General features: G+C 37.3%; 1 protein-coding gene across 1 annotated transcript; it reads right to left on the bottom strand.

Annotated features, from left to right (window-relative positions):
- Positions 1 to 2,368: 2,368 nt before the first annotated feature.
- Positions 2,369 to 9,476, bottom strand: LOC137180490 (B-cell receptor CD22-like). The gene is made up of 6 exons (XM_067585880.1): positions 9,383 to 9,476; positions 4,800 to 5,027; positions 3,764 to 4,033; positions 3,375 to 3,644; positions 2,903 to 3,163; positions 2,369 to 2,664 (listed from the first exon to the last, which is right to left on the bottom strand). The coding sequence occupies exons 1-6, from the start codon at positions 9,474 to 9,476 to the stop codon at positions 2,369 to 2,371; spliced, it is 1,419 nt and encodes a 472-aa protein (XP_067441981.1).
- Between the last annotated feature and the right edge of the window lie 16,688 nt (positions 9,477 to 26,164).

Below are 26,164 nucleotides of genomic sequence, written 5' to 3'. Positions count from 1 at the left end.
TTCTTGCTGTAATCATTCATCCTGTTCATATTAACCATAAAGATCCCTTCATAATGCACTTTCAATGTCAGTGACGGCAGACAAAATCCACAGTCCTCCTTCTGTGTAAAATGCAAGCAAGACGACATTTCTCACTAAAGCTGAAAATTTCTGCACACTGTCGCCCTCTGCAGCAGTGAAAAGGAACTGAAATTAAGTTTCTAATTACAGTTTTTGTGGAAACTGGCTGTTTATTCAGCCTCAGCGATACCTGGATAATGTGACATTCATGTTTGAATCTGATGTGTAAAAATATACAGTTTACTGCACGTGGTGTGAATGTGATGCTTCCAGTTTGATGTCTCTGTTCTGAACAGACTTAATGAGCTTTGTGAGCCAGGACAGGTGCAAACCAGGAAGCCAATCAGGATTCTTCAAAAGTGATTTATTATGTATACAATTAAAGTAACATTTTGCATAATAGCTCTAATCCTAAATATCTGTAATATAAAAAAGGACAAAGGAGTAAAGTACAATAATATAGCCTGCATTACCTCAGAGAAAACACTCAATATACTTAAACACAGTTATGAGTCACACACACCTGTTGCTACTGAAAACATCCACATTATCCTCTACAGCCTCTCTCTCCAGTCTACAGCATTTTTACATTTAAAATAACATTTCACATAACATCTCTAATCCTAAATATCTGTAATATAACGAACTCTACAGAGAAAAAATAAGCTTGCATTAGTTCAGACAGAACATTCAGTAAATTATAAATCAATTGAGTCACAAACACCACCTGACATTCAACTGATCTAAACAATCAATCATGTTTGACACATCGACATGATTCAGTTCAAGCTGCCATCAGCACATTCTTCTCAAAGCTTCTGCTACATGCTGTTACTGACTGTCTGTGCTGCTCACTTCTACCTGCTGCTGCTGCTGAAAACTGAACATGAAAACGTCCACATCATCCTCTACAGCCTCTCTCTCCACTGTCATATTTCACTGTTGTACTACTTTCTGCTTCCATCAGGTGAGTCCAGCCTCTGGTTCAACTTCATCACAACAAAATCACACGAAAATTCGATGAGTTACTTCTTGTAACTGTAACAATGAATCTAATGTCAGCCTGTTTTTCTCATTTCAGGAGGCTCCAACCTGACTGGACTTTACTCCAGGTTTTTGTAGATCTCTGTGTCTTCTGTCTGTGCTGCAGCGACGACCTGCAAGTCTGAGACGTTCTCATACACAGAAGAGTCCAGCTGATGGGGAGAGATGACAATAAAAGACTTAATGAGCCTCATTCATACAATTTACATAAAGTTAGACATTTTTTAAATATTTGTAATACTAATAATAATAATAATAATAATAATGATGATAATAAAAATGCTTCAGACTAAATTCTGTGTTGAACTTTAAGGCCTAAAACATTACTGGTTTCTACTCAGCAAGTTGTTCTTTACATTTAAATTCACTTTATGATTTCATGTTGATAATAAAATGTGTTCTAGTGCATTTATAAGCCAAATAATTATAATTGTATTATAGGGTAAGTTTTGTCAATAAAGTCTCTCTGTTGGCCTGTTTTTTTCCTTTCATGATGCTCCAACCTGACTGGACTTTACTCCACGTCTTCCTGCTCCTCTGTGACTTCTGTCTGCTGCAGCGACGACCTGCAAGTCTGAGACGTTCTCATACACTGGAGAAGAGTCCAACTGATGGGGAGAGATGACAATATACGACTCAATGAACCTCATTCATGCAATTTGCATACTGTTAGAATTATTAAAATATTTTTAATATTAATGCTTCAAACTAAATTCTGTGTTGACCTTTAAGGCCTAAAACATTACTGGTTTCTACTCAGCAAGTTGTTCTTTACATTTAAATTCACTTTATGATTTCATGTTGATAATAAAATGTGTTCTAGTGCATTTATAAGCCAAAATCATCATAACTGTATTTTAGGGTAAGTTCTGTCAATAAGGTCTCTCTCTCACCTCTATAGTCTCTACAAGTTCATTCAGATCAGTGGTGGAGCTCAGAGTTTTCTTCTTCCTGGATTGAATCCAACAAGAAAAAGAACTTTAACAAAATGAAATTCATGACTTTGAAAATGTTTTTATAAGAAAAGTAAAGAAGGATGTTTTCTTTATTGTTTTACCACATCCACAGACTTAACAGAAACAGAGGAATCAGCATCAGGACCACCAGAATCACCACGATGATATTAATTATAATTACTGATTTCCCTAAAAATTGAGACCCACAGAAAGGAGATATGGCTTATCAATAAGTGTAGTATACAAGTACGTGTATGTGCGTGTGTGTTTGTGTGTGTGTGTCTGTGTGTGTGTGTGTGTGTGTGTGTTTATGTGTGTGTGAACATCAATGAGCATAACTTACCTGCCACAACAGTCAGATATAAGGTGGAGTTATGACGTCCTCTTCTGTTCTGGGCTTCACAGTAATAATTCCCACTGTGTTCAGGTCTGACATCAGTGATGGTGAAGATCTGTCCTGATGCTTTTGGTGAGTCTTCATTCTCCTTGTACCAGGTATAATTAGCTGCTGGGTTAGCATCACTGCTACAGTTCAGATTCACTGAACTGCCCTCCACTATCTCACCAGAGGGACTCACTGACACAGAGGGAAGCTTTGGAGCATCTGGAGGGCAATATGTATAGAGACCAAACAAATCAGTGTTTTTCTTTGGGTTCATTTATATGCATACAAAAGAAAAAGGGGACCAAAGAAAAGCAGCCATGTTAGAATCTACCTTTCAGCCTTTCTACTTTAGATCATGATGTTGTTTCTATCAGCCTAAACTAAGATGGCAGATAAATCATAACATACTGTTAAACCCCACTTTGTGTGTCAGAGATTTTATTTGTTTTGTACTTACACTGGACATCAATGAATAGAGATGAAGAGTTAAACTGTCCATATTGATTCTCAGACTTGCAGTAGTAGATCCCTCTTTCCTCAGAGCTGATGGAGGTGAAATGATAACCTCCCCCTGGTTCTTGAGACAGTGTCTGGTTCTCCTTGTACCAGGTATAATTAGCTGCTGGGTTAGCATCACTGCTACAGATCAGAGTCACTGAACTGCCCTCCACTATCTCACCAGATGGACTCACTGACACAGAGGGAAGCTTTGGAGCATCTGGAGGGGATGTATCAATATAAAATGAGGAAGGACTGTATTAGTACAACATGTTGTATTGGAGCTGCTCAGTGAACTACAGCAGCAGACTGAAAGTGAAGCAGGCAGAGCTGAAGAAAACAGACATGATCAGACAAATCTTTCACAGTTTTTTTTAACAAGGTTGACAAGACCAACAGCTGTATGTTTTTAAATGAACTGTTTGACTCACATTTCACATCAATAAAGATGTATTCAGATGTCCTCTTCCCCAGCTGGTTCTCAGCTATACAGTAATACTCTCCAGAGTCAGAGGACTGGATGGAGCTGAAGACAAGCTGTGGTTCTTTACTGAGAGGTTGAAGGTCTGGATTTACATTCTTCTTGTACCAGGTGTATTTAGCAGTCGGATTAGCATCACTGCTACAGGTCAGAGTCACTGAACTGCCCTCCACTATCTCACCAGAGGGACTCACTGACACAGAAGAGGTCTTTGGAGGATCTATAAAAGATGAAAGAAGAAAACACACATGATCTGCAAAATGCTTTTTGGTTAAAAAAGTGCAAAGATGTTTACAGTGTAAGTAGTTTTTTACTTTTTAAATAAGATGTTTCACTCACATTTCACATCAATAAAGATGTATTCAGATGTCCTCTTCCCCAGCTGGTTCTCAGCTGTACAGTAATACTCTCCAGAGTCAGAGGACTGGATGGAGCTGAAGACGAGCTGTGGTTCTTTACTGAGAGGTTGAAGGTCTGGATTTACATTCTTCTTGTACCAGGTGTATTTAGCTGCTGGGTTAGCATCACTGCTACAGGTCAGAGTCACTGAACTGCCCTCCACTATCTCACCAGAGGGACTCACTGACACAGAGGGAAGCTTTGGAGGATCTGTAAGATGATATGATATGAACACATATTACCTTTAAGATGTGAATATTATCATAAAACGAAGTCTGTTTAATTTGCTGATAATTTATACCCTACAGACAATAATGGAGGCAGGAACAAATGAAAGAACGTATAAGAGAATACATTTTCAATTTTCTCTTTAATGTTTGATTATTACCACTGACCAGTGTACTGTCTCAGTTACTCACTGTCTTTCATGCAAGCAGATTTAGACTCCTGCTGGTGGGGGCAGATTGCTAATTAGTAATCACTAATCAGATGTCTTTTTCTGTATTTGTTTTTCCTCTCTCGGATTGTGTGTGTATGTGTGTGTGTGTGTGTGTGTGTGTGTGTGTGTGTGTGTGTGTTTAGATTCTACTTGCTGGGTTGTCATAACACTAAGTGTTATTGGCCCTGTAGTTTCAGATAACTCTATCTGCCTCACTGTCACACAACTTATGAGTTTTCTTCTATAAATCTTGCTGTCTCTACAAACATTCTGAAGACATTACGTTGCTTGGTATGGTGTCCCTGCACTTGACTACACTTACACACCTTTGCACAAGCCAGTAAGTTATTAAAAAAAAAAAAAAAAAAGATAAAAAACCCAAAACAATTGACATCACATTTTGGTCTGAGTAAAATAGTTATGTTGATAAAAATACAAAGTATAAATGAAAACATGTAAGAGGTAAAACTTGTTGTAGACTATGTGGGTCAAAGTTTTCACTTGATGTGTTAGTGGAACATTGCAAAGAAAACTCACACACTGAAGGAGAGGGGAAAGACTCATATCCTGATAGAGCACAAGAATACTGGTCCTCAGGATTAACTGGGTGCGGATTAATTTTTTTTGTTTTTCCCTCCATTTGCTGGCCATTCTTGTACCAGATGTAGGAAGGATCAACAGGCAGCTGACAATTGCTGTGACATGTCAGCTCTGTCCAGGTGGGATGCTGGTTGGGTGAAGATTTTCTAACATTCACTTGGAAGTCTGTATGTGTTAACAATAAACAGAAATGTGATTTCAGAATTAACTGTCAACATACAGCACATACAAGAAAATATTCAGGTGCACAGTAACATTTCCTAAATGATCTGAAACATCTGAAACTAACTGATCACAATGTCAAGAAATCGACCATTTATAGCAAATAGTTATAAAGTTAGATTTGGTGGAAAGGAACCTGCTCTTTGAGGGAGCTCTCAGAGAATCCAAGCAGTAATGAAGATTCTACTGAATAACCTTAATAATCACATAGATGAACATTAGATTTGAGAGAAATAAAGAATAGCAAAAGCATAGCATATAATGAGGAGATTGGGGCAGCAGATGGTGTCAGCATTAGCATGTAAACAAAGTAATAGTAAGAAGTGTCGGGTTATAATGGAAGCACTGTCCACTTCTATCAATATGATGACCATTATTAGTCAGCTGGTAGCCAAGCAGCTGGTAAAGCTCTGTGCTCTGCCTGAACTAATGTTTTGCTCCATTTAAAATGAAAATGTTACCTGTGACAGTCAAAGTGACTCCAGGTAAACCAGTAAATCTCCCTCCTGGTTGGTTTGTTATGAACCTGAACTTGTACTCAGCTGAGTCGCTCTCTCTCAGGTCTGTGATTCTCAGAGTGCAGTCGTTCTTATCACAGTGATACTGAACACGACCTGAATACTCTGAGTCTGTTCTCAGATTCACAGGGTCATAATTAGGCCCTTTAGTAAACCAGATGGTTTCCTTAATTTCAGTATCATGGTCATTTATTCTGGATGGGTATATGTAGGTGCAGTTTATGTCCACTGTTGATCCTTTTAAGGCACAGATGTGAGTAGAAGTGTAAGTCACTCTCCAGTCATTCTGACCCTGTACCACTGTAACACAGAGCACATCAGAAACCACAATCAGATTCATAACAAGTTAAGAATCAGTGAATAAGACAAAGTGGATCATGGCACCAATACGATTTTATCTGCAGTCATTGTCATTCAAAGCTCCTCATCGTGCATCAATCTAACTAGAACTGAACTGGAATACAGTATTTTATCAGTTGTTTGTCAAATTTTATCATTTGTTACTGCTGAGTGTTTCAGCTTTAGTCCATTCATTCTGCAAGTTCTTACTGTCGTTCTGCTTGTTTGTCATAATTTTAAAAAAGTTAAAGCTGAACACCTGAAATGTGTTTCTTATTTGTTATCAAACAAGTCATTCAAACATGAAATGAGTAAAAAGACATTTAACTAACTTTTTTTGAGTGGAGCAGCAGATCAGTGGTACATCAATGTTGTTTTCACTTCATTAAAACTCAGACTTGTTCTGTTTCATTATTTTTCCCCATGTTCATTTACTTTTCATACACTTTATTTCTCTATTTTATGACTTTCATTATGTTATTTCTGAATTGTGCCTTGGTGAATACATGTATATAAAAGTCTAAATGTCCAAAGGTATTTATACATACTTTGTACTTTACAGTACAAAGAAACAGTTTTAGATGCTGTTCACAGTTAATCTCTCTGTGCACTGAGACAGAACATTGTACAGTCTGAAGGTGCAGTGAAGGAACAAGAATGTATTGAACCTGTGAACATTAATGCAGTTTTACTGAACAGGAAAAGAAGAAGAAAATGAAGCATTAGAGAGTCTGTGCTTGTCTTGGTTAGTTTCCTCTCTGTTAGTTCTTTGGTCAAGTTGCTGCTGAGGTAAGTGTGAAAACCACAGAGACATGCAGGACATGACGTGATGGAAACTTCTGAAAGTGGCTGAAACAAAATAGGTGACAATAAGTTTTCACAGGAAGGGGCAACTGTTATAATTGTAACAGCTAAAACAGTTGTCCAGCTCTACAGTACAGAGTGCTGAAATTACCAAATAGAATTAAAACATCATGACAAGATGAAATTCTCAGTGCATTGCTGTACCATCATAGAACTATGTATATATGAATATGCATGTATAAAAATATATGATTCTTACAATCCATGGAGGGAGGGTGGACAAACCTTATTAGCTAGACACCCCCACCCCCACCACCCATGACACAGACACAGCTGAACATCTTAATATAATATTATTAAAATGTTCAGCATTAAATATTGATTGTTATTTTTTACCATTTTGTCTTCATTCAACAGCTATAGTTTACACAGAAATAAACAGAAGTGAATGTTTGGTGTTGTAGAGTTTAAAAGTTATTCATCATACTGCATCACACATACATCAAACCTAGAAAAGTGCTGATCTGGGATATTTTATATTTACTTTCTTAAAATGACTTCATGCTGCTCTGAATAAGTGAGCTAAATGTCCTACAATGTAAATGTAGATATACAGTACCTGACACAGAGAGAAGGAAGACAACAAATCCACTCGCTGCTGCTGTTAAACTCATAGCTGCTCCTCTCATCTCTCTGTGAGGCTTCAGAGACAATAAAATACATCAAATAATGGAAAGAACATGTAATAATCATATCAGTAAACTATTCTACTTAAAACAGAGGAGGACGTTGTCTGTTAAGATGCTCGTCCTCTGTGATCTGTGAGCAGAAGTCAGATATCAGGATGTTAAATGACTTGACTTCCTTCCTGTTTGTTATTTCATGAATATGCATGAGGAGCCAAATGCCAGTAAACACATAAGTTAAAAAAATAGTTACTGTTTTACAAAAGACTTAATATAATCTGTTATTAATATAATAATATAATATAATCTGAGAATAACAGACCAGTGTTTTGACCTGTTAGAAATTTAAAGACAGAAGAGTAATAATGAGATATTTTTATTATCTTACTCTGTTTAAGTGTGGGCACAGTTCAGTGTCCAAAGAAAAAACATGACACGTGACGGATGTGTGACATTTGGTTTGATGCATCTCTTCACACTTCTAGTGCATGTTAAGACACTGAATACACCACCATGAGTTCAAAGAGATGTACTGCATCAGTATGGGATGTAAGAAGTCACATGCTGAGCACAATGTTTGTCGTGAGTATTATGAAAAAAAAGTATAAATGCAAAGTACAACAAAACATGATACAGAAATCTATGTGTAAATCAGATGACAAAATGTTTTACATCTGCAGTTGGAAACTCACTCATTCACCATCATTCTGACTGTAACACAGAGCACATCATCAGTGATGAAGCCTGAATCTGCAACACTGAAGCTTCACCACTAGAGGACAGTGAAACATCAGAGATACTGAATCACAACCCTGAAACAACATTTTACCATCCATCACTGATTGTTTACACACATTCAAATGTACTTTTAGTACTTTTCACTTTTTATGATTGAGTTGCATCTTAATCTGTTTACTCTTGACATTAAATTCATTAAACATTACAGTTAGAGCTTCAGTTTCAGAAGTGTTGATTGTTCACATTGGTGACCTTGTTGTACAGTAGTTGAACAAACGCTCACAGTCGAGGTGTCTAAATATGAAAATGATTCAGTCAGTGATCTACAGTTGTCACTAACAAATATGGACTGTTATACTGAAAAGGCTTCATACTCAGTAAACTGCCACACATTCTGCTTCCCTGAGTGACCCCAAAGAGTTGAAATGGACCGAAAAGGAGATAAACAGCTCACATGACAACTAAGATCTTCAATACAAACTGTGTCTGTGAATCTTCATTTTAACAACATCCCAAATCATCATTTTCTTGCTGTAATCAGTCATCCTGTTCATATTAACCATAAAGATCCCTTCATAATGTGCTTTCAATGTCAGTGACAGCAGACAAAATCCACAGTCTTCCTTCTGTGTAAAATGCATGCAAGACGACATTTCTCACTAAAGCTGAAACTTTCTGCACATTGTCGCCCTCTGCAGCAGTGAAAAGGAACTGAAATTAAGTTTCTAATTACAGTTTTTGTGGAAACTGGCTGTTTATTCAGCCACAGCGATACCTGGATAATGTGACATTCATGTTTGAATTTGATGTGTGAAAATATACAGTTTACTGCACATGGTGTGAATGTGATGCTTCCAGTTTGATGTCTTTGTTCTGGACAGACTTAATGAGCTTTGTGAGCCAGGACAGCTGCAAACCAGGAAGCCAATCAGGATTCTTCAAAAGTGATTTATTATATATACAATTAAAGTAACATTTTGCATAACATCTCTAATCCTAAATATCTGTAATATAACTAACTCTACAGAGAAAAAAATAAGCTTGCATTAGTTCAGACAGAACACTCAGTAAATTATAAATCAGTTGAGTCACATACACCACCTGACATTCAACTAATCTAAACAATCAATCATGTTTGACACATCGACATGATTCAGTTCAAGCTGCCATCAGCACATTCTTCTCAAAGCTTCTGCTACATGCTGTTACTGACTGTCTGTGCTGCTCACTTCTACCTGCTGCTGCTGCTGAAAACTGAACATGAAAACGTCCACATCATCCTCTCCAGCCTCTCTCTCCACTGTCATATTTCACTGTTGTACTACTTTCTGCTTCCATCAGGTGAGTCCAGCCTCTGGTTCAACTGCATCACAACAAAATCACACGAAAATTCGATGAGTTACTTCTTGTAACTGTAACAATGAATCTAATGTCGGCCTGTTTTTCTCATTTCAGGAGGCTCCAACCTGACTGGACTTTACTCCAGGTTTTTGTAGATCTCTGTGTCTTCTGTCTGTGCTGCAGCGACGACCTGCAAGTCTGAGACGTTCTCATACACAGAAGAGTCCAGCTGATGGAGAGAGATGACAATAAAAGACTTAATGAGCCTCATTCATACAATTTACATAGAGTTAGACATTTTTTAAATATTTGTAATACTACTAATACTAATAATAATAATAATAATGATGATAATAAAAATGCTTCAGACTAAATTCTGTGTTGAACTTTAAGGCCTAAAACATTACTGGTTTCTACTCAGCAAGTTGTTCTTTACATTTAAATTCATTTTATGATTTCATGTTGATAATAAAATGTGTTCTAGTGCATTTATAAGCCAAATAATTATAATTGTATTATAGGGTAAGTTTTGTCAATAAAGTCTCTCTGTTGGCCTGTTTTTTTCCTTTCATGATGCTCCAACCTGACTGGACTTTACTCCACGTCTTCCTGCTCCTCTGTGACTTCTGTCTGCTGCAGCGACGACCTGCAAGTCTGAGACGTTCTCATACACTGGAGAAGAGTCCAACTGATGGGGAGAGATGATAATATACGACTCAATGAGCCTCATTCATGCAATTTGCATACTGTTAGAATTATTAAAATATTTTTAATAATAATGTTTCAGACTAAATTCTGTGTTGACATTTAAGACCTAAAACATTACTGGTTTCTACTCAGCAAGTTTTTATTTACATTTAAATTCCCTTTATGATTTTATGTTGATAATAAAATGTGTTCTAGTGCATTTATAAGCCAAATCGTCATAACTGTATTTTAGGGTAAGTTCTGTCAATAAGTTCTCTCTCTCACCTCTATAGTCTCTACAGGTTCATTCAGTTCAGTGGTGGAGCTCAGAGTTTTCTTCTTCCTGGATTGAATCCAACAAGAATAAGAAATTTGTATAATAATAAAATTCATGACTTTTATAAGAAATTTAAAGAAGGATGTTTTCTTTATTGTTTTACCTCATCCACAGACTTAAGAGAAGCAGAGGAATCATTATCAGGACCACCAGAATCACCACGATGATATTAATTATAATTACTGATTTCCCTAAAAATTGAGACCCACAGAAAGGAGATATGGCTTATCAATAAGTGTAGTATACAAGTATGTGTATGTGCATGTCTGTGTGTGTGTGTGTGTGTGTGTGTGTGTGTGTGTGTGTGTGAACATCAATGAGCATAACTTACCTGATCCAACAGTCAGATATAAGGTGGAGTTATGACGTCCTCTTCTGTTCTGGGCTTCACAGTAATAATTCCCACTGTGTTCAGGTCTGACATCAGTGATGGTGAAGATCTGTCCTGATGCATTTGGTGAGTCTTCATTCTCCTTGTACCAGGTATAATTAGCTGCTGGGTTAGCATCACTGCTACAGGTCAGATTCACTGAACTGCCCTCCACTATCTCACCAGAGGGACTCACTGACACAGACGGAAGCTTTGGAGCATCTGGGGGGCAATATGTATAGAGACCAAACAAATCAGTATTTTTCTTTGGGTTCATTTATATGCATACAAAACCAGCAGGAGGGGACCAAAGAAAAATCGGCCATGCTAGAATCTGCCTTCAGCCTTTCTACTTTAGAATATGATATTTCTACCAGCCTGAACTCAGATGGCAGTTAATTCATAACATATCGTTAAACCCCACTTTGTATGTCAGAGATTTGATTTGTTTTGTACTTACACTGGACATTAATGAATAGAGACGTAGAGTTATCTCCATATTGATTCTCAGACTTGCAGTGGTAGATCCCTCTGTCTTCAGAGCTGATGGAGGTAAAATGATAAATTCCTTCTGGTCCTTGAAGCAGTGTTTGGTTCTCCTTGTACCAGGTGTATTTAGCTGCTGGGTTAGCATCACTGCTACAGGTCAGATTCACTGAACTGCCCTCCACTATCTCACCAGATGGACTCACTGACACAGAAGAGGACTTTGGAGCATCTATAAAAGATATATTAACACAGATTATTTTAGGGTGATAATTACTACAGTGGCACATGATTTAAAAACAGCATCATGCATGTGGCAGCATCTGTAAACTGGAAGGTGGTGTGGTGAACTGATGAACCGTGGATATTGTATATATGTTTTGCTGTCTCCTGTTGCTCTGCACGGCTTGTGAGATGTCTTGTGAGTGCTTATTTTGTTGTTATTGTCTGTCTGTAATGTTTTAAGCATCACTTCATTGGTTCTAGACCATCTCACCATGGCACTGGAGTTGAAAATCAGCCAGCTGACTAACACAGAAATGTTGATTAATGTGCGTTGTCCTTATAAATAAATGAAATGTCTGAAAGTTTGAACTGAAGGAAACAGAACTGTTAAATTTTACTTTTACAGCAGATGGAAAGTGAGGAAAATACACACGATCTGCAAAATGCTTTTCCGTTAACAAAGTGCAAAGATATTTACCAGTGTAAATATCTTTGCAGCTTTGGGGTGGCTGTGGCTCAGGAGGTAGAGCGGGTCGTCCACTAATCGGAAGATCGGCGATTCAATTGCCGGCTCCTCCAGTCCACATGCCGATGTGTCCTTGGGCAAGACACTTAACCCCAAATTGCTCCTGATGGCTGTGCCATCAGTGTACGAATGTGTGTGAACGGGTGAATGTGATTCGTAGTGTAAAAAGCGCTTTGAGTGGTCGGAAGACTAGAAAGGCGCTGTAAAAGTACAGTCCATTTACCATTTGTAAGCAGTTTTTTGCTTTTTAAATAAGCTGTTTCACTCACATTTCACATCAATAAAGATGTATTCAGATGTCCTCTTCCCCAGCTGGTTCTCAGCTGTAAAGTAATACTCTCCAGAGTTAGAGGACTGGATGGAGCTGAAGACGAGCTGTGGTTCCTTACTGAGAGGTTGAAGGTCTGGATTTACATTCTTCTTGTACCAGGTGTGTTTAGCTGCTGGGTTAGCATCACTGCTACAGGTCAGAGTCACTGAACTGCCCTCCACTATCTCACCAGAGGGACTCACTGACACAGAAGACGTCTTTGGAGCATCTATAAAAGACGTATTAACACAGATTATTTTAGGGTGATAATTACTACAGTGGCGCATGATTTAAAAACAGCATCATGCATGTGGCAGCATCTGGAATATGTATAGAGACCAAACAAATCAGTATTTTTCTTTGGGTACATTTATATGCATACAAAACCAGCAGAAGGGGACCAAAGAAAAAGCGGCCATGCTAGAATCTGCCTTCAGCCTTTCTACTTTAGAACATGATATTTCTACCAGCCTAAACTCCGATGGCAGATAAATCATAACATTAGTTAAGCACCACTTTGTATGTCAGCGATTCGATTTGTTTTCTACTTACACTGGACGTTAATGAATAGAGATGTAGAGTTCTCTCCATATTGATTCTCAGACTTGCAGTAGTAGATCCCTCTGTCTTCAGAGCTGATGGAGGTAAAATGATAAATTCCTTCTGGTCCTTGAAGCAGTGTTTGGTTCTCCTTGTACCAGGTATAGTTAGCTGCTGGGTTAGCATCACTGCTACAGGTCAGATTCACTGAACTGCCCTCCACTATCTCACCAGAGGGACTCACTGACACAGAGGGAAGGTTTAGAGGATCTGTAAGATGATATGATATAAACACATATTAACTTTAAGTTGTGAATATTATCTTAAAACAAAGTCTGTTTCATTTGCTGATAATTTATACTCTAACGACAATAATGGAGGCAGGAATAAATAAAAGAAAGTATAAGAGAATACATTTTCAATTTTCTCTTTAATGTTTGATTATTACCACTGACCAGTGTACTGTCTCAGTTACTCACTGCCTTACATGCAAGCAGATTTAGATTCCTGCTGGTGGGGGCAGATTGCTAATTATTAATCATCAGTTGCCCTTTTCTGTATTTGTTTTTCCTCTCTCGGATTGTGTGTGTGTCTGCTTGCTGGGTTTCATAACACTGAGTGTTACTGGCCCTGTAGTTTCAGATAACTCTATCTGCCTCACTGTCACACATCTTTTTTGTTTTCTTCTATAAATCTTGCTGTCTCTACAAACATTCTGAAGACATTTCGTTGCTCGGTATGGTGTCCCTGCACTTGACTACACTTACACACCTTCGCACAAGCCAGCAGGTTATTAAAAAAAAAACAAAAAAAAAAAAACAAACAAACAATTGACATCACATTTTGGTCTGAGTAAAATAGTTATGTTAATAAAAGTACAAAGTATAAATGGAAAGGTGTAAGAGGTAAAACTGGGTCTGACTTGTTGTAGACTATGTGGGTCAAAGTTTTCACTTGATGTGTTAGTGGAACATTGCAGAGAAAACTCACACACTGGAGGAGAGGGGAAAGACTCATATCCTGATAGAGCACAAGAATAGTTGTCCTCAGGATTAATTGGGTCCGGATGAAAATATTTTTTTTTTCCCTTCGTTTGCTGGCCATTCTTGTACCAGATGTAGGAAGGATCAACAGGCAGCTGACAATTACTGTGACATGTCAGCTCTGTCCAGTTGGGATGCTGGTTGGAGGAAGATTTTCTAACATGCACTTGGAAGTCTGGATCTGTGAACAAAAGACACAAATATCATTTTAGAATTAATTGTAAACATACAGCACATACAAGCAAATATTCACATGTGCACAGTAACATTTCCTAAATGATCTGAAACATCTGAAACTAACTGATCACAATGGCAAGAAATCAACCATTTATAGCAAATAGTTATAAAGTTAGATTTGGTGGAAAAGAACCTGCTCTTTGAGGGAGCTCTCAGTGAATCCAAGCAGTAATGAAGATTCTACTGAATAACCTTAATAATCACATAGATGAACATTAGATTTGAGAGAAATAAAGAATACCAAAAGCATAGCATATAATGAGGAGACTGGGGCAGCAGATGGTGTCAGCATTAGCATGTAAACAAAGTAATAGTAAGAAGTGTCAGGTTATAATGGAAGCACTGTCCACTTCTATCAATATGATGACCATTATTAGTCAGCTAGTAGCCAAGCAGCTGGTAAAGCTCTGTGCTCTGCCTGAAATAATGTTTTGCTCCATTTCAAATGAAAATTTTACCTGTGACAGTCAAAGTGACTCCAGGTGAACCAGTATGGTTCCATCTTGGTTGATTTGTTATGAACCTGAACTTGTACTCAGCTGAGTCGCTCTCTCTCAGGTCTGTGATTGTCAGAGTGCAGTCGTTCTTATCACAGTGATACTGAACATGACCTGAGTACTCTGAGGCTTCTTTCAGATCCACATATTGATCACCATTAATTTTAGTGAACCATAAAGTTTTGTCAACTGTAATATCAAGGTTATCTATTCTGGATGGGTATCTGTAGGTGCAGTTTATCTTCACTGCTGATCCTTTGAAGGCACAGATCTGAGTAGAAGAGTACGTCACTCCCCAGTGACCCGCTGTAACACAGAACACAACAGAATCCATAACCAGACTCATAACAACATCAGAGAACAGACTTTAATCTGTCATGAAGGTCCTTCAGTATGTAAACCTGCTGAGATACTGCATGGGCCTCCTTCTTACCACCTCAGAGAAGGACATGAGACTTATTTATGAAGCTTATGGCACCAACACAAGAACAAACATAAAGAGTGTTTTATACTCAAGTACCAGAAAATGCAATTAATAATGCAATGTTGAAGTTTTTAATTTAAGTTCAGGTGTGGATCAATACATTCAAAAAACTGATGATTAATCTAGATACAGTTTGATAAAGGAAATGTATAATCATTAGATGTGGAGCCATGTATACTGTAGGGTTTCAAGTGATCTCATAGCTTTCTGGGAAATGTAGTATTTAGCATTACTCCTTTCAGTTAAGAATGCACTTGAATAAACTATAGAACTAAGCTACATACATTTCACAGTGCATTTTTTCCTTTAAAAGAGCAACTTAACACCAGCTGAAACTTTGTCTCTACTGCCCTCCAGTGGTTTAACCTCTGATGCAGAAGTGCACTCCAGGGTGTGTCAGTACACTGTGACAACACTGTTTGATGTGGTGACGGGTGCAACAGAACACGCTAATGCTGAAAAAGCTTGAGGCTTGATGTCTCCAACATTAAGCATTATGTGTGCATGACTGTTCCTGTATGTGTTTTTATCTATGTAGCCTATAGCTGTCAGACATTATACAATATGCATGTCAGTGGTGCTTTAAAGGTTGTATTGTTGTTGGGATACCTACAGCAGTATCTCAAGAGCTTAATGGGACCAGTACAGAGAGGGAAGTGATATCACCCATATTTAAGACACATTCAGTTATGATACATTAGCTAAAAGACTCCACTAGATGGTGTAAAAGACTGTGAAGTAAACTCACATAGTGAAGGAGAGGAGAACTTCTCATTTTCTTTCACAGTACAGGAATAGCTGTCTGTAGAATCAAAGCTGCCTGAATAAGAATTAGATGTTTGTCCCCAAATTTCCTGTCCATTCTCGTACCAGATGTAGGAAGAACCATCAGGTAGATGACAGCTGCTGTGACACTTCAGCTCTGCCCAGGAAAGATTGAATGTTGATCTGTTCACATGCACCTGGAGATCTGTATATACGAATAAAGAAAAAAAAAAAAGAGAAAAGACTTGATTTTAAACTTAACTGTCAACATTCACAAATACAAGAACACACACACACACACACATATACACTTGTGTTCACCTTTTGGAATTAAATGATTGAATCTTCAGATGAAAATGTTACCTGTGACAGTCAAAGTGACTCCAGGTAGACCAGTAAAGTTCCCTCTTGGTTGGTTTGTTATGAACCTGAACTTGTAATCAGCTGAGTCGCTCTCTCTCAGGTCTGTGATTGTCAGAGTGCAGTTGTTCTTATCACAGTGATACTGAACACGACCTGAATACTGCGGGTCTGTTCTCAGATCCACAGGGTCATTATCAGGCCCTTTAGTAAACCAGAACGTTTCCTTACTTTCAGTATCATGATCCTTTATTCGGGATGGGTATATGTAGGTGCAGTTTATCTTCACTGTTGATCCATTTATGGCACAGATGTGAGTAGAAGTATAATTCACGCTCCAGCCATTCTGACCCTGTACCACTGTAACACAGAGCACATCAGAAACCACAATCAGATTCATAACAAGTTAAGAATCAGTGAATAAGACAAAGTGGATCATGGCACCAATATGATTTTATCTGCAGTCATTGTCATTCAAAGCTCCTCATAGTGCATCAATCTAACTAGCACTGAACTGGAATACAGTATTTTATCAGTTGTTTATCATATTTTATCATTTGTTACTGCTGAGTGTTTCAGCTTTAGTCCATTCATTCTGAAAGTTTTTACTGTTGTTCTGCTTGTTTGTTGTAGTTTTAAAAAAGCTAAAGCTGAACACCTGAAATGTGTCTCTTATGTGTTATTAAACAACAGAGTCTAAAAGTCCAACTCTATTTATACATACTTTGAATTTATAGTACAAAGAAACAGTTTTAGATGCTGTTCACAGTTAATCTCTCTGTGCACTGAGACAGAACATCGTACAGTCTGAAGGTTCAGTGAAGGAACAAGAATGTATTGAACCTGTGAACATTAATGCAGTTTTACTGAACAGGATGAGAAGAAGAAAATGAAGCATTAGAGAGTTTGTGCTTGTCTTGGTTAGTTTCCTCTCTGTTAGTTCTTTGGTCAAGTTGCTGCTGAGTTAAGTGTGAAAACCACAAAGAAATGCAGAACATGAAATGAGGGACACTATTGAAAGCAGCTAAAATAAAATAGGTGACAATAAGTTTTCACAGGGAGGGACAACTGTTATAACTGTAACAGCTAAAACAGTTGTCCAGCTCTACAGTACAGAGTGCAGAAATTACCAAACAGATTTAAAACATCATGATGAGATGAAATTCTCAGTGCATTGCTGTACCATCATAGAACTATGTATATATGCATATGCATGTATCAAAATATATGATTCTTACAATCCATGGAGGGAGGGTGGACAAACCTTATTAGCTAGTCACCCCCACCCCCACCACCCATGATGCAGACACAGCTGAACATCTTAATATCATTTCATTAAAGTGTTCAGCAGTAAATATTGATGTTATTTTTACTATTTTGCCTTCATTCAACAGCTATAGTTTACACAGAAATAAACAGAAGTGAATGTTTGGTGTTGTAGAGTTTAAAAGTTATTCATCATACTGCATCACACATACATCAAACCTAGAAAAGTGCTGATCTGGGATATTTTATATTTACTTTCTTAAAATGACTTCATGCTGCTCTGAATAAGTGTGCTAAACGTCCTACAATGTAAATGTAGATATACAGTACCTGACACAGAGAGAAGGAAGACAACAAATCCACTCGCTGCTGCTGTTAAACTCATAGCTGCTCCTCTCATCTCTCTGTGAGGCTTCAGAGACAATAAAATACATCAAATAATGTAAACAACATGTAATAATCATATCAGTAAACTATTCTACTTACAACAGAGAAGGACGTTGTCTGTTAAGATGCTCGTCCTCTGTGATCTGTGAGCAGAAGTCCGATATCAGGATGTTTAAACACTTGATTGACTTCCTCTTTCTTAGTATTATGAATATGCATGAGGAGCCAAATGACAGTAAACACATAAGTTAAAACCAAGTTTTACTGTTTTCTAAAAACTTAATATAATCTTTGTCAGAGAGAATAACAGACCAGTGTTCTGGCATATTAGTATTATAAAGATAGGAGAGAAATAATGAGACATTTTTAGTTTTTACTTCCTCTTTTTAAGTTTTGGCACTAAATTACTGTATGAATATGTATAAATGTTTGTATGAACTTGTGAAAGGTTAAAATGCTTAGTGACAGTCATAGAAATCATGTTTGTGCATGAAAACAGTTTGTTCCTGTGTGAAAGAAAAACAAAGAACATCTACTTATTCTGAAACACATCCTGCCATGTCTGTCTGGGTTTAATCATGCATAGAGTCATCACAACAACTCCTACAGGTTGATGTGATACAGATTAAGAAGTATTCACCCCACTCTTCAGGTCTCACTCCTCTACAGCAGCTCGTGTGTCTGTATCGAGTGTGAGTGTGTCATGCTCTGAGCGTTAAAGAAAGTGTAACAATAGTATATAGAGATTTGTCTCTTTCCTCATTGAAGTCAAGTGCAAGACGTAAAATGCAGCACAGTTCAGTGTCAGTGCAGTTAATTTTTACTTACTCTTATTAAGTGTGGGCACAGTTCAGTGTCATAAGAAAAAACATGACATGTGACAGATGTGTGACATTTGGTTTGATGCATCTCCTCACACTTCTAGTGCATGTTAAGACACTGAATACACCACCATGAGTTCAAAGAGATGTACTGCATCAGTATGGGATGTAAGAAGTCACATGATGAGCACAATATTTATTGTAGCAAAGATCTAAAAAAAAATTTCTTGTTTCTTTTGGATTGAATGTGTACTGAGATTAACATACAAATCTCACAATGTGACAGCAAAGTTAATCCAAAACTGTCTGCAGGGCTAGACACCACAGGAGGTAAATGAGAATTTTTTTTTTTTTTTGTTATTCAGGTGAACTTAATCTCTTATAAATGAGTGAAATGTCTAAAAGTTTGAACTGAAGGAAACAGAACTGTTAAATTTTACTTTTACAGCAGATGGAAAGTGAGGAAAATACACATGATCTGCAAAATGCTTTTCCGTTAACAAAGTGCAAAGATGTTTACCAGTGTAAGCAGTTTTTTGCTTTTTAAATAAGCTGTTTCACTATATATTTGTTTTTCCTCTCTTGGATGTGTGTGTGTGTGTGTGTGTGTGTGTGTGTGTGTGTGTGTGTGTGTGTGTGTGTGTGTGTCTGCTTGCTGGGTTTCATAACACTAAGTGTTATTGGCCCTGTAGTTTCAGATAACTCTATCTGCCTCACTGTCACACATCTTTTTTGTTTTCTTCTATAAATCTTGCTGTCTCTACAAACATTCTGAAGACATTTCATTGCTTGTCATGTTGTCACTGCACTTGACTATGCGTACACACCTTAGCACAAGCTAACAGGTTTTTTTTTTAAAAAAACAAAAAAAAAAAAACAAACAAACAATTGACATCACATTTTGGTCTGAGTAAAATAGTTATGTTAATAAAAGTACAAAGTATAAATGGAAAGGTGTAAGAGGTAAAACTGGGTCTGACTTGTTGTAGACTATGTGGGTCAAAGTTTTCACTTGATGTGTTAGTGGAACATTGCAGAGAAAACTCACACACTGAAGGAGAGGGGGAAGACTCATATCCTGATACAGCATAAGAATACTGGTCCTCAGGATTAATTGGGTGTGGATGAAAATGTAACCATCCATCACTGATTGTTGAGACACATTTAAATGTACTTTTAGTCGTTGCTCTTAATCGGTTTACTCTTGACATTAAACTCAGCAGCAGCAAGATAAATCCCCCAGTGGAGTCTAGAGACTGGCGGTGGTGGCTGATGACTTCTGTTGAGACTGATAAGGCTGATGAGGTTGATGAAGTGATGCAATGATGAATCTGCAAAAACTGAGCAGTGATGGGGAAGTGGTGGGGAGCGCAAAATGGCACCATAGAAGCACTAAGGCAGAGAAGGAGAAAACATATTTAAAAAGACAGCCGCAGTATGATAGGCTGACAATGAAGGTGTGTCAACATGCTATTGGTTAGATGTGACCAGCTGATGTGAACAGCTGACGTCTTAATGAATGCCCAGGAGAATGACGGCAAGGAAATTATAAGTGAGCGTGCGTGAGGGATGGGAATGACTGATTGTTTGAGAAATAATACGACAGACCTGAGCATGCAAAAGATAGTCTTCCTGACTGAACTTTTACTAAGTTTCATTTGTCACTAACAGATATGGACTGTTATACTGAAAAGGCTTCATACTCAGTAAACTGCCACACATTCTGCTTCCCTGAGTGACCCCAAAGACATTAAATAGACCCAAAAGGTGATTAACATCTCACATGACAATTAAGGTCTTCTTCAATACAAACTGTGTCTGTGCATCTTCATTTTAGCAACATCCCAAATCATAATAAACTATTAAAATGTGACAAGTTTCATCCAAAATAGAGGGAAAGTGAGAAATAAGTCAGAGCAAAAGAACAGATTTAAATTTTATTTAAAGCTTCTTCAAAGCTGGAAAATAAATTCATAAAATGAAAAATAAACATAAAAACAATTTATTTAAAGCTGAAACTTTCTGCACGCTGTCGCCCTCTGCAGCAGTGAGAGGGAACTGAAATCATGTTTTCAACTACAGAGTTGTTGTGAAAGCTGTTGTGAAAGCTGTTTATTGTGAATCAGCCACTGCAATATCTGGATAATGTGACATTCAGCAAAGTGTAATAGAACTGAGATCATGTTTGATGTGTGTAAATATACAGTATACTGCACAAGAAAATAATCAGGATTCCTCAAAAGTGATTGATTACATTATTTATACATTTATATACACACACATTATTATACATTATTTATACACACACTCAGTAAATTATAAATCAATTGAGTCACTGTAACAATGAATCTAATGTCAGCCTGTTTTTCTCCTTTCAGGAGGCTCCAACCTGACTGGACTTTATTCCAGGTTTTTGTAGATTTCTGTGTCTTCTGTCTGTGCTGCAGCGACGACCTTCAAGTCTGAGACGTTCTCATACACAGAAGAGTCCAACTGATGGGGAGAGATGACAATTAAAGACTTAATGAGCCTCATTCATACAATTTACATAGAGTTAGACATATTTTAAATTTTTGTAATAATAATAATAATAATAATAATAATAATAATAATAATATAAAAATATATATAAAATGACATACCTTCATTTTGAAAACAATTTATCATTCATCACTGATTATTAAGACACATTTAAATTTACTAGTACTCTTCAAAAAATACAGTCCTCCTGCAAGATTCATGCAAGATGACATTTCTCATTAAAGCTGAACCTTTCTGCACACTTTCGCCCTCTGCAGCAGTGAAAGTGAACTGAAATTAAGTTTCCAATTACACTTTTTGTGGAAACTGGCTGTTTATTCAGCCACAGTGATACCTGGATAATGTGACACTCAGCAAAGTTTCATAGAACCGAGATTATGTTTGAATTTGATGTGAAAATATACAGTATACTGCACATGGTGTGAATGTGATGCTTCCAGTTTGATGTCTTTGTTCTGAACAGACTTAATGAGCTTTGTGAGCCAGGACAGGTGCAAACCAGGAAGCCAATCAGGATTCTTCAAAAGTGATTTATTATGTATACAATTAAAGTAACATTTTGCATAACAGCTCTAATCCTAAATATCTGTAATATAAAAAAGGACAAAGGAGTAAAGTACAATAATATAGCCTGTATTACCTCAGACAGAACACTCAATATACATAAACACAGTTATGAGTCACACACACCTGCTGCTACTGAAAACATCCACATTATCCTCTACAGTCTCTCTCTCCAGTCTACAGTGTTTTTGCATTTAAAATAACATTTCACATAACAGCTCTAATCCTAAATATCTGTAATATAACTAACTCTGCAGAGAATAAAATAAGCTTGCATTAGTTCAGACAGAACACTCAGTAAATTATAAATCAACTGAGTCACACACTCCACCTGACATTCAACTGATCTAAACAATCAATCATGTTTGACACATCGACATGATTCAGTTCAAGCTGCCATCAGCACATTCTTCTCAAAGCTTCTGCTACATGCTGTTACTGACTGTCTGTGCTGCTCACTTCTACCTGCTGCTGCTGCTGAAAACTGAACATGAAAACGTCCACATCATCCTCTACAGCCTCTCTCTCCACTGTCATATTTCACTGTTGTACTACTTTCTGCTTCCATCAGGTGAGTCCAGCCTCTGGTTCAACTGCATCACAACAAAATCACACGAAAGTTACTTCTTGTAACTGTAACAATGAATCTAATGTCGGCCTGTTTTTCTCCTTTCAGGAGGCTCCAACCTGACTGGACTTTGCTCCAGGTTTTTGTAGATCTCTGTGTCTTCTGTCTGTGCTGCAGCGACGACCTGCAAGTCTGAGACGTTCTCATACACAGAAGAGTCCAGCTGATGGGGAGAGATGACAATAAAAGACTTAATGAGCCTCATTCATACAATTAACATAGAGTTAGACATTTTTAAAATATTTGTAATAATAATAATAAATAATAATAATAATGATAATAATAACAATAATAATAATAATAATGATGATAATAAAAATGCTTCAGACTAAGTTCTCTGTTGAACTTTAAGGCCTAAAACATTACTGGTTTCTACTCAGCAAGTTGTTCTTTACATTTAAATTCACTTTATGATTTCATGTTGATAATAAAATGTGTTCTAGTGCATCTATAAGCCAAATCATCATAATTGTATTATAGGGTAAGTTTTGTCAATAAACCTGACTGGACTTTACTCCACGTCCTCCTGCTCCTCTGTGTCTTCTGTCTGCTGCAGCGACGACCTGCAATTCTGAGACGTTCTCATACACTGGAGAAGAGTCCAACTGATGGGGAGAGATGATAATATAAGACTCAATGAGTGTCATTCATGAAATTTGCATACTGTTAGAATTATTAAAATATTTTAATAATAATGCTTCAGACTATTCGGCCTCATTCCTTAGTCCCAACAGATTGATGCCCTTTGTGATGCTCCCCTGATATCAGCCTTTTTTGCGATATTTATGCACAACAATCAATAATTAATAATTGTTGAATTATTAATACATTTTCCAAAAATGATGATATAATTAATATTATTGCTTCAGACTAAATTCTGTGTCGACCTTTAAGGCCTAAAACATTACTGGTTTCGACTCAGTTGTTCTTTACATTTAAATTCATTTTATGATTTCATGTTAATAATACAATGTGTTCTAGTGCATCTATAAGCCAAATCATTATAACGGTATTTTAGGGTAAGTTTTATCAGTAGGGTCTCTCTCCCTGTCGGCCTGTTTTTTTCCTTTCATGAGGCTCCAACCTGACTGGACTTTACTCCACGTCTTCCTGCTCCTCTGTGACTTCTGTCTGCTGCAGCGACGACCTGCAAGTCTGAGACGTTCTCATACACTGGAGAAGAGTCCAACTGATGGGGAGAGATGACAATATAAGACTCAATGAACCTCAATCATGCAGTTTGCATACTGTTAGAATCTTTTAAATATTTTTAATAATAATGCTTCAGATTCAATTCTGTGTTGACCTTTAAGGCCTAAAACATTACTGGTTTCTACTCAGCAAGTTTAAATTCACTTTATGATTTCATGTTGATAAAATAATGTGTTCTACTGCATTTATAAGCCAAAATCATCATAATTGTATTTTAGGGTAAGTTCTGTCAATAAGGTTTCTCTCTCACCTCTCTAGTCTCTACAAGTTCATTTTGATCAGTGGTGGAGCTCCAAGTTTTCTTTTTCCTGGATTGAATCCAACAAGAACAAGAACTTTAACAAAATGAAATTTATGACTTTGAAAATGTTTTTATAAGAAAAGTAAAGAAGGATGTTTTCTTTATTGTTTTACCACATCCACAGACTCAAGAGAAGCAGAGGAATCAGCATCAGGACCACCAGAATCACCACGATGATACTAATTGTAATTACTGATTTCCCTAAAAATTGAGGCCGACAGAAAGTAGATATGGCTTATCAATAAGTGTAGTATACAGGTGTGTGTATGGGCGTGTTTGTATGTGTGTGTGTGATGTTTACAGTGTAAGCAGTTTTTTTACTTTTTAAATAAGCTGTTTCACTCACATTTCACATCAATAAAGATGTACTCAGATGTCCTCCTCCCCAGCTGGTTCTCAGCTGTACAGTAATACTCTCCAGAGTCAGAGGACTGGATGGAGCTGAAGACAAGCTGTGGTTCTTTACTGAGAGGTTGAGGGTCTGGATTTACATTCTTCTTGTACCAGGTGTGTTTAGCTGCTGGGTTAGCATCACTGCTACAGGTCAGAGTCACTGAACTGCCCTCCACTATCTCACCAGAGGGACTCACTGACACAGAAGAGGACTTTGGAGCATCTATAAAAGATATATTAACACAGATTATTTTAGGGTGATAATTACTACAGTGGCACATGATTTAAAAACAGCATCATGCATGTGGCAGCATCTGGAAACTTGAAGGTGGTCTGGTGAATGGATGAATAGTGGATATTGTATTAATGTTTTGCTGTCTCCTGTTGCTCTGCACGGCGTGTGAACTGTCTTGTGAGTGCTTATTTTGTTGTTATTGTCTGTCTGTAATTTTTAAGCATCATATCATTAGTTTCAGAACATCTTGCCATGGGACTGGAGTTGAAAATCAGCCAGCTGACTAACACAGAGATGTTGATTAATGTGTGTTGTCCTTATAAATAAATGAAATGTTGAACTGAAGGAAACAGAACTGTTAAATTTTACTTTTACAGCAGAAGAAAACATGCATGATCTGCAAAATGCTTTTTGGTTAAAAAAGTGCAAAGATGTTTACCAATATAAGCAGTTTTTTTACTTTTCAAATGAAATGTTTCACTCACATTTCACATCAATAAAGATGTATTCAGATGTCCTCTTCCCCAGCTGGTTCTCAGCTGTAAAGTAATACTCTCCAGAGTCAGAGGACTGGATGGAGCTGAAGACGAGCTGTGGTTCCTTACTGAGAGGTTGAAGGTCTGGATTTGCATTCTTCTTGTACCAGGTATAATTAGCTGCTGGGTTAGCATCACTGCTACAGGTCAGATTCACTGAACTGCCCTCCACTATCTCACCAGAGGGACTCACTGACACAGAGGGAAGCTTTAGAGGATCTGTAAGATGATATGATATGAACACATATTAACTTTAAGATGTGAATATTATCATAAAACAAAGTCTGTTTCATTTGCTGATAATTTATACTCTAACGACAATAATGGAGGCAGGAATAAATAAAAGAACGTATAAGAGAATACATTTTCAATTTTCTCTTTAATGTTTGATTATTACCACTGACCAGTGTACTGTCTCAGTTACTCACTGTCTTTCATGTAAGCAGATTTAGACTCCTGCTGGTGGGGGCAGATTGCTAATTATTAATCATTAATCAGTTGTCTTTTTCTGTATTTGTTTTTCCTCTCTCGGATTGTGTGTGTGTGTGTGTGGGTGCTGGGTTTCATAACACTGAGTGTTATTGGCCCTGTAGTTTCAGATAACTCTATCTGCCTCACTGTCACACATCTTTTTTGTTTTCTTCTATAAATCTTGCTGTCTCTACAAACATTCTGAAGACATTACGTTGCTCGGTATGGTGTCCCTGCACTTGAATACACTTACACACCTTCGCACAAGCCAGCAGGTTATTTAAAAAAAAACAAAAAAAAAAAACAAACAAACAATTGACATCATATTTTGGTCTGAGTAAAATAGTTGTGTTGATAAAAGTACAAAGTATAAATGAAAAGGTGTAAGAGGTAAAACTGGGTCTGACTTGTTGTAGACTATGTGGGTTAAAG

The sequence above is a fragment of the Thunnus thynnus genome, chromosome 3, assembly GCF_963924715.1.
Source record: "Thunnus thynnus chromosome 3, fThuThy2.1, whole genome shotgun sequence".
Lineage (NCBI taxonomy): Eukaryota > Metazoa > Chordata > Actinopteri > Scombriformes > Scombridae > Thunnus > Thunnus thynnus.
Note: the sequence above shows the minus strand (reverse complement) of the source record. Positions and strands in the feature narration are given on the sequence as shown.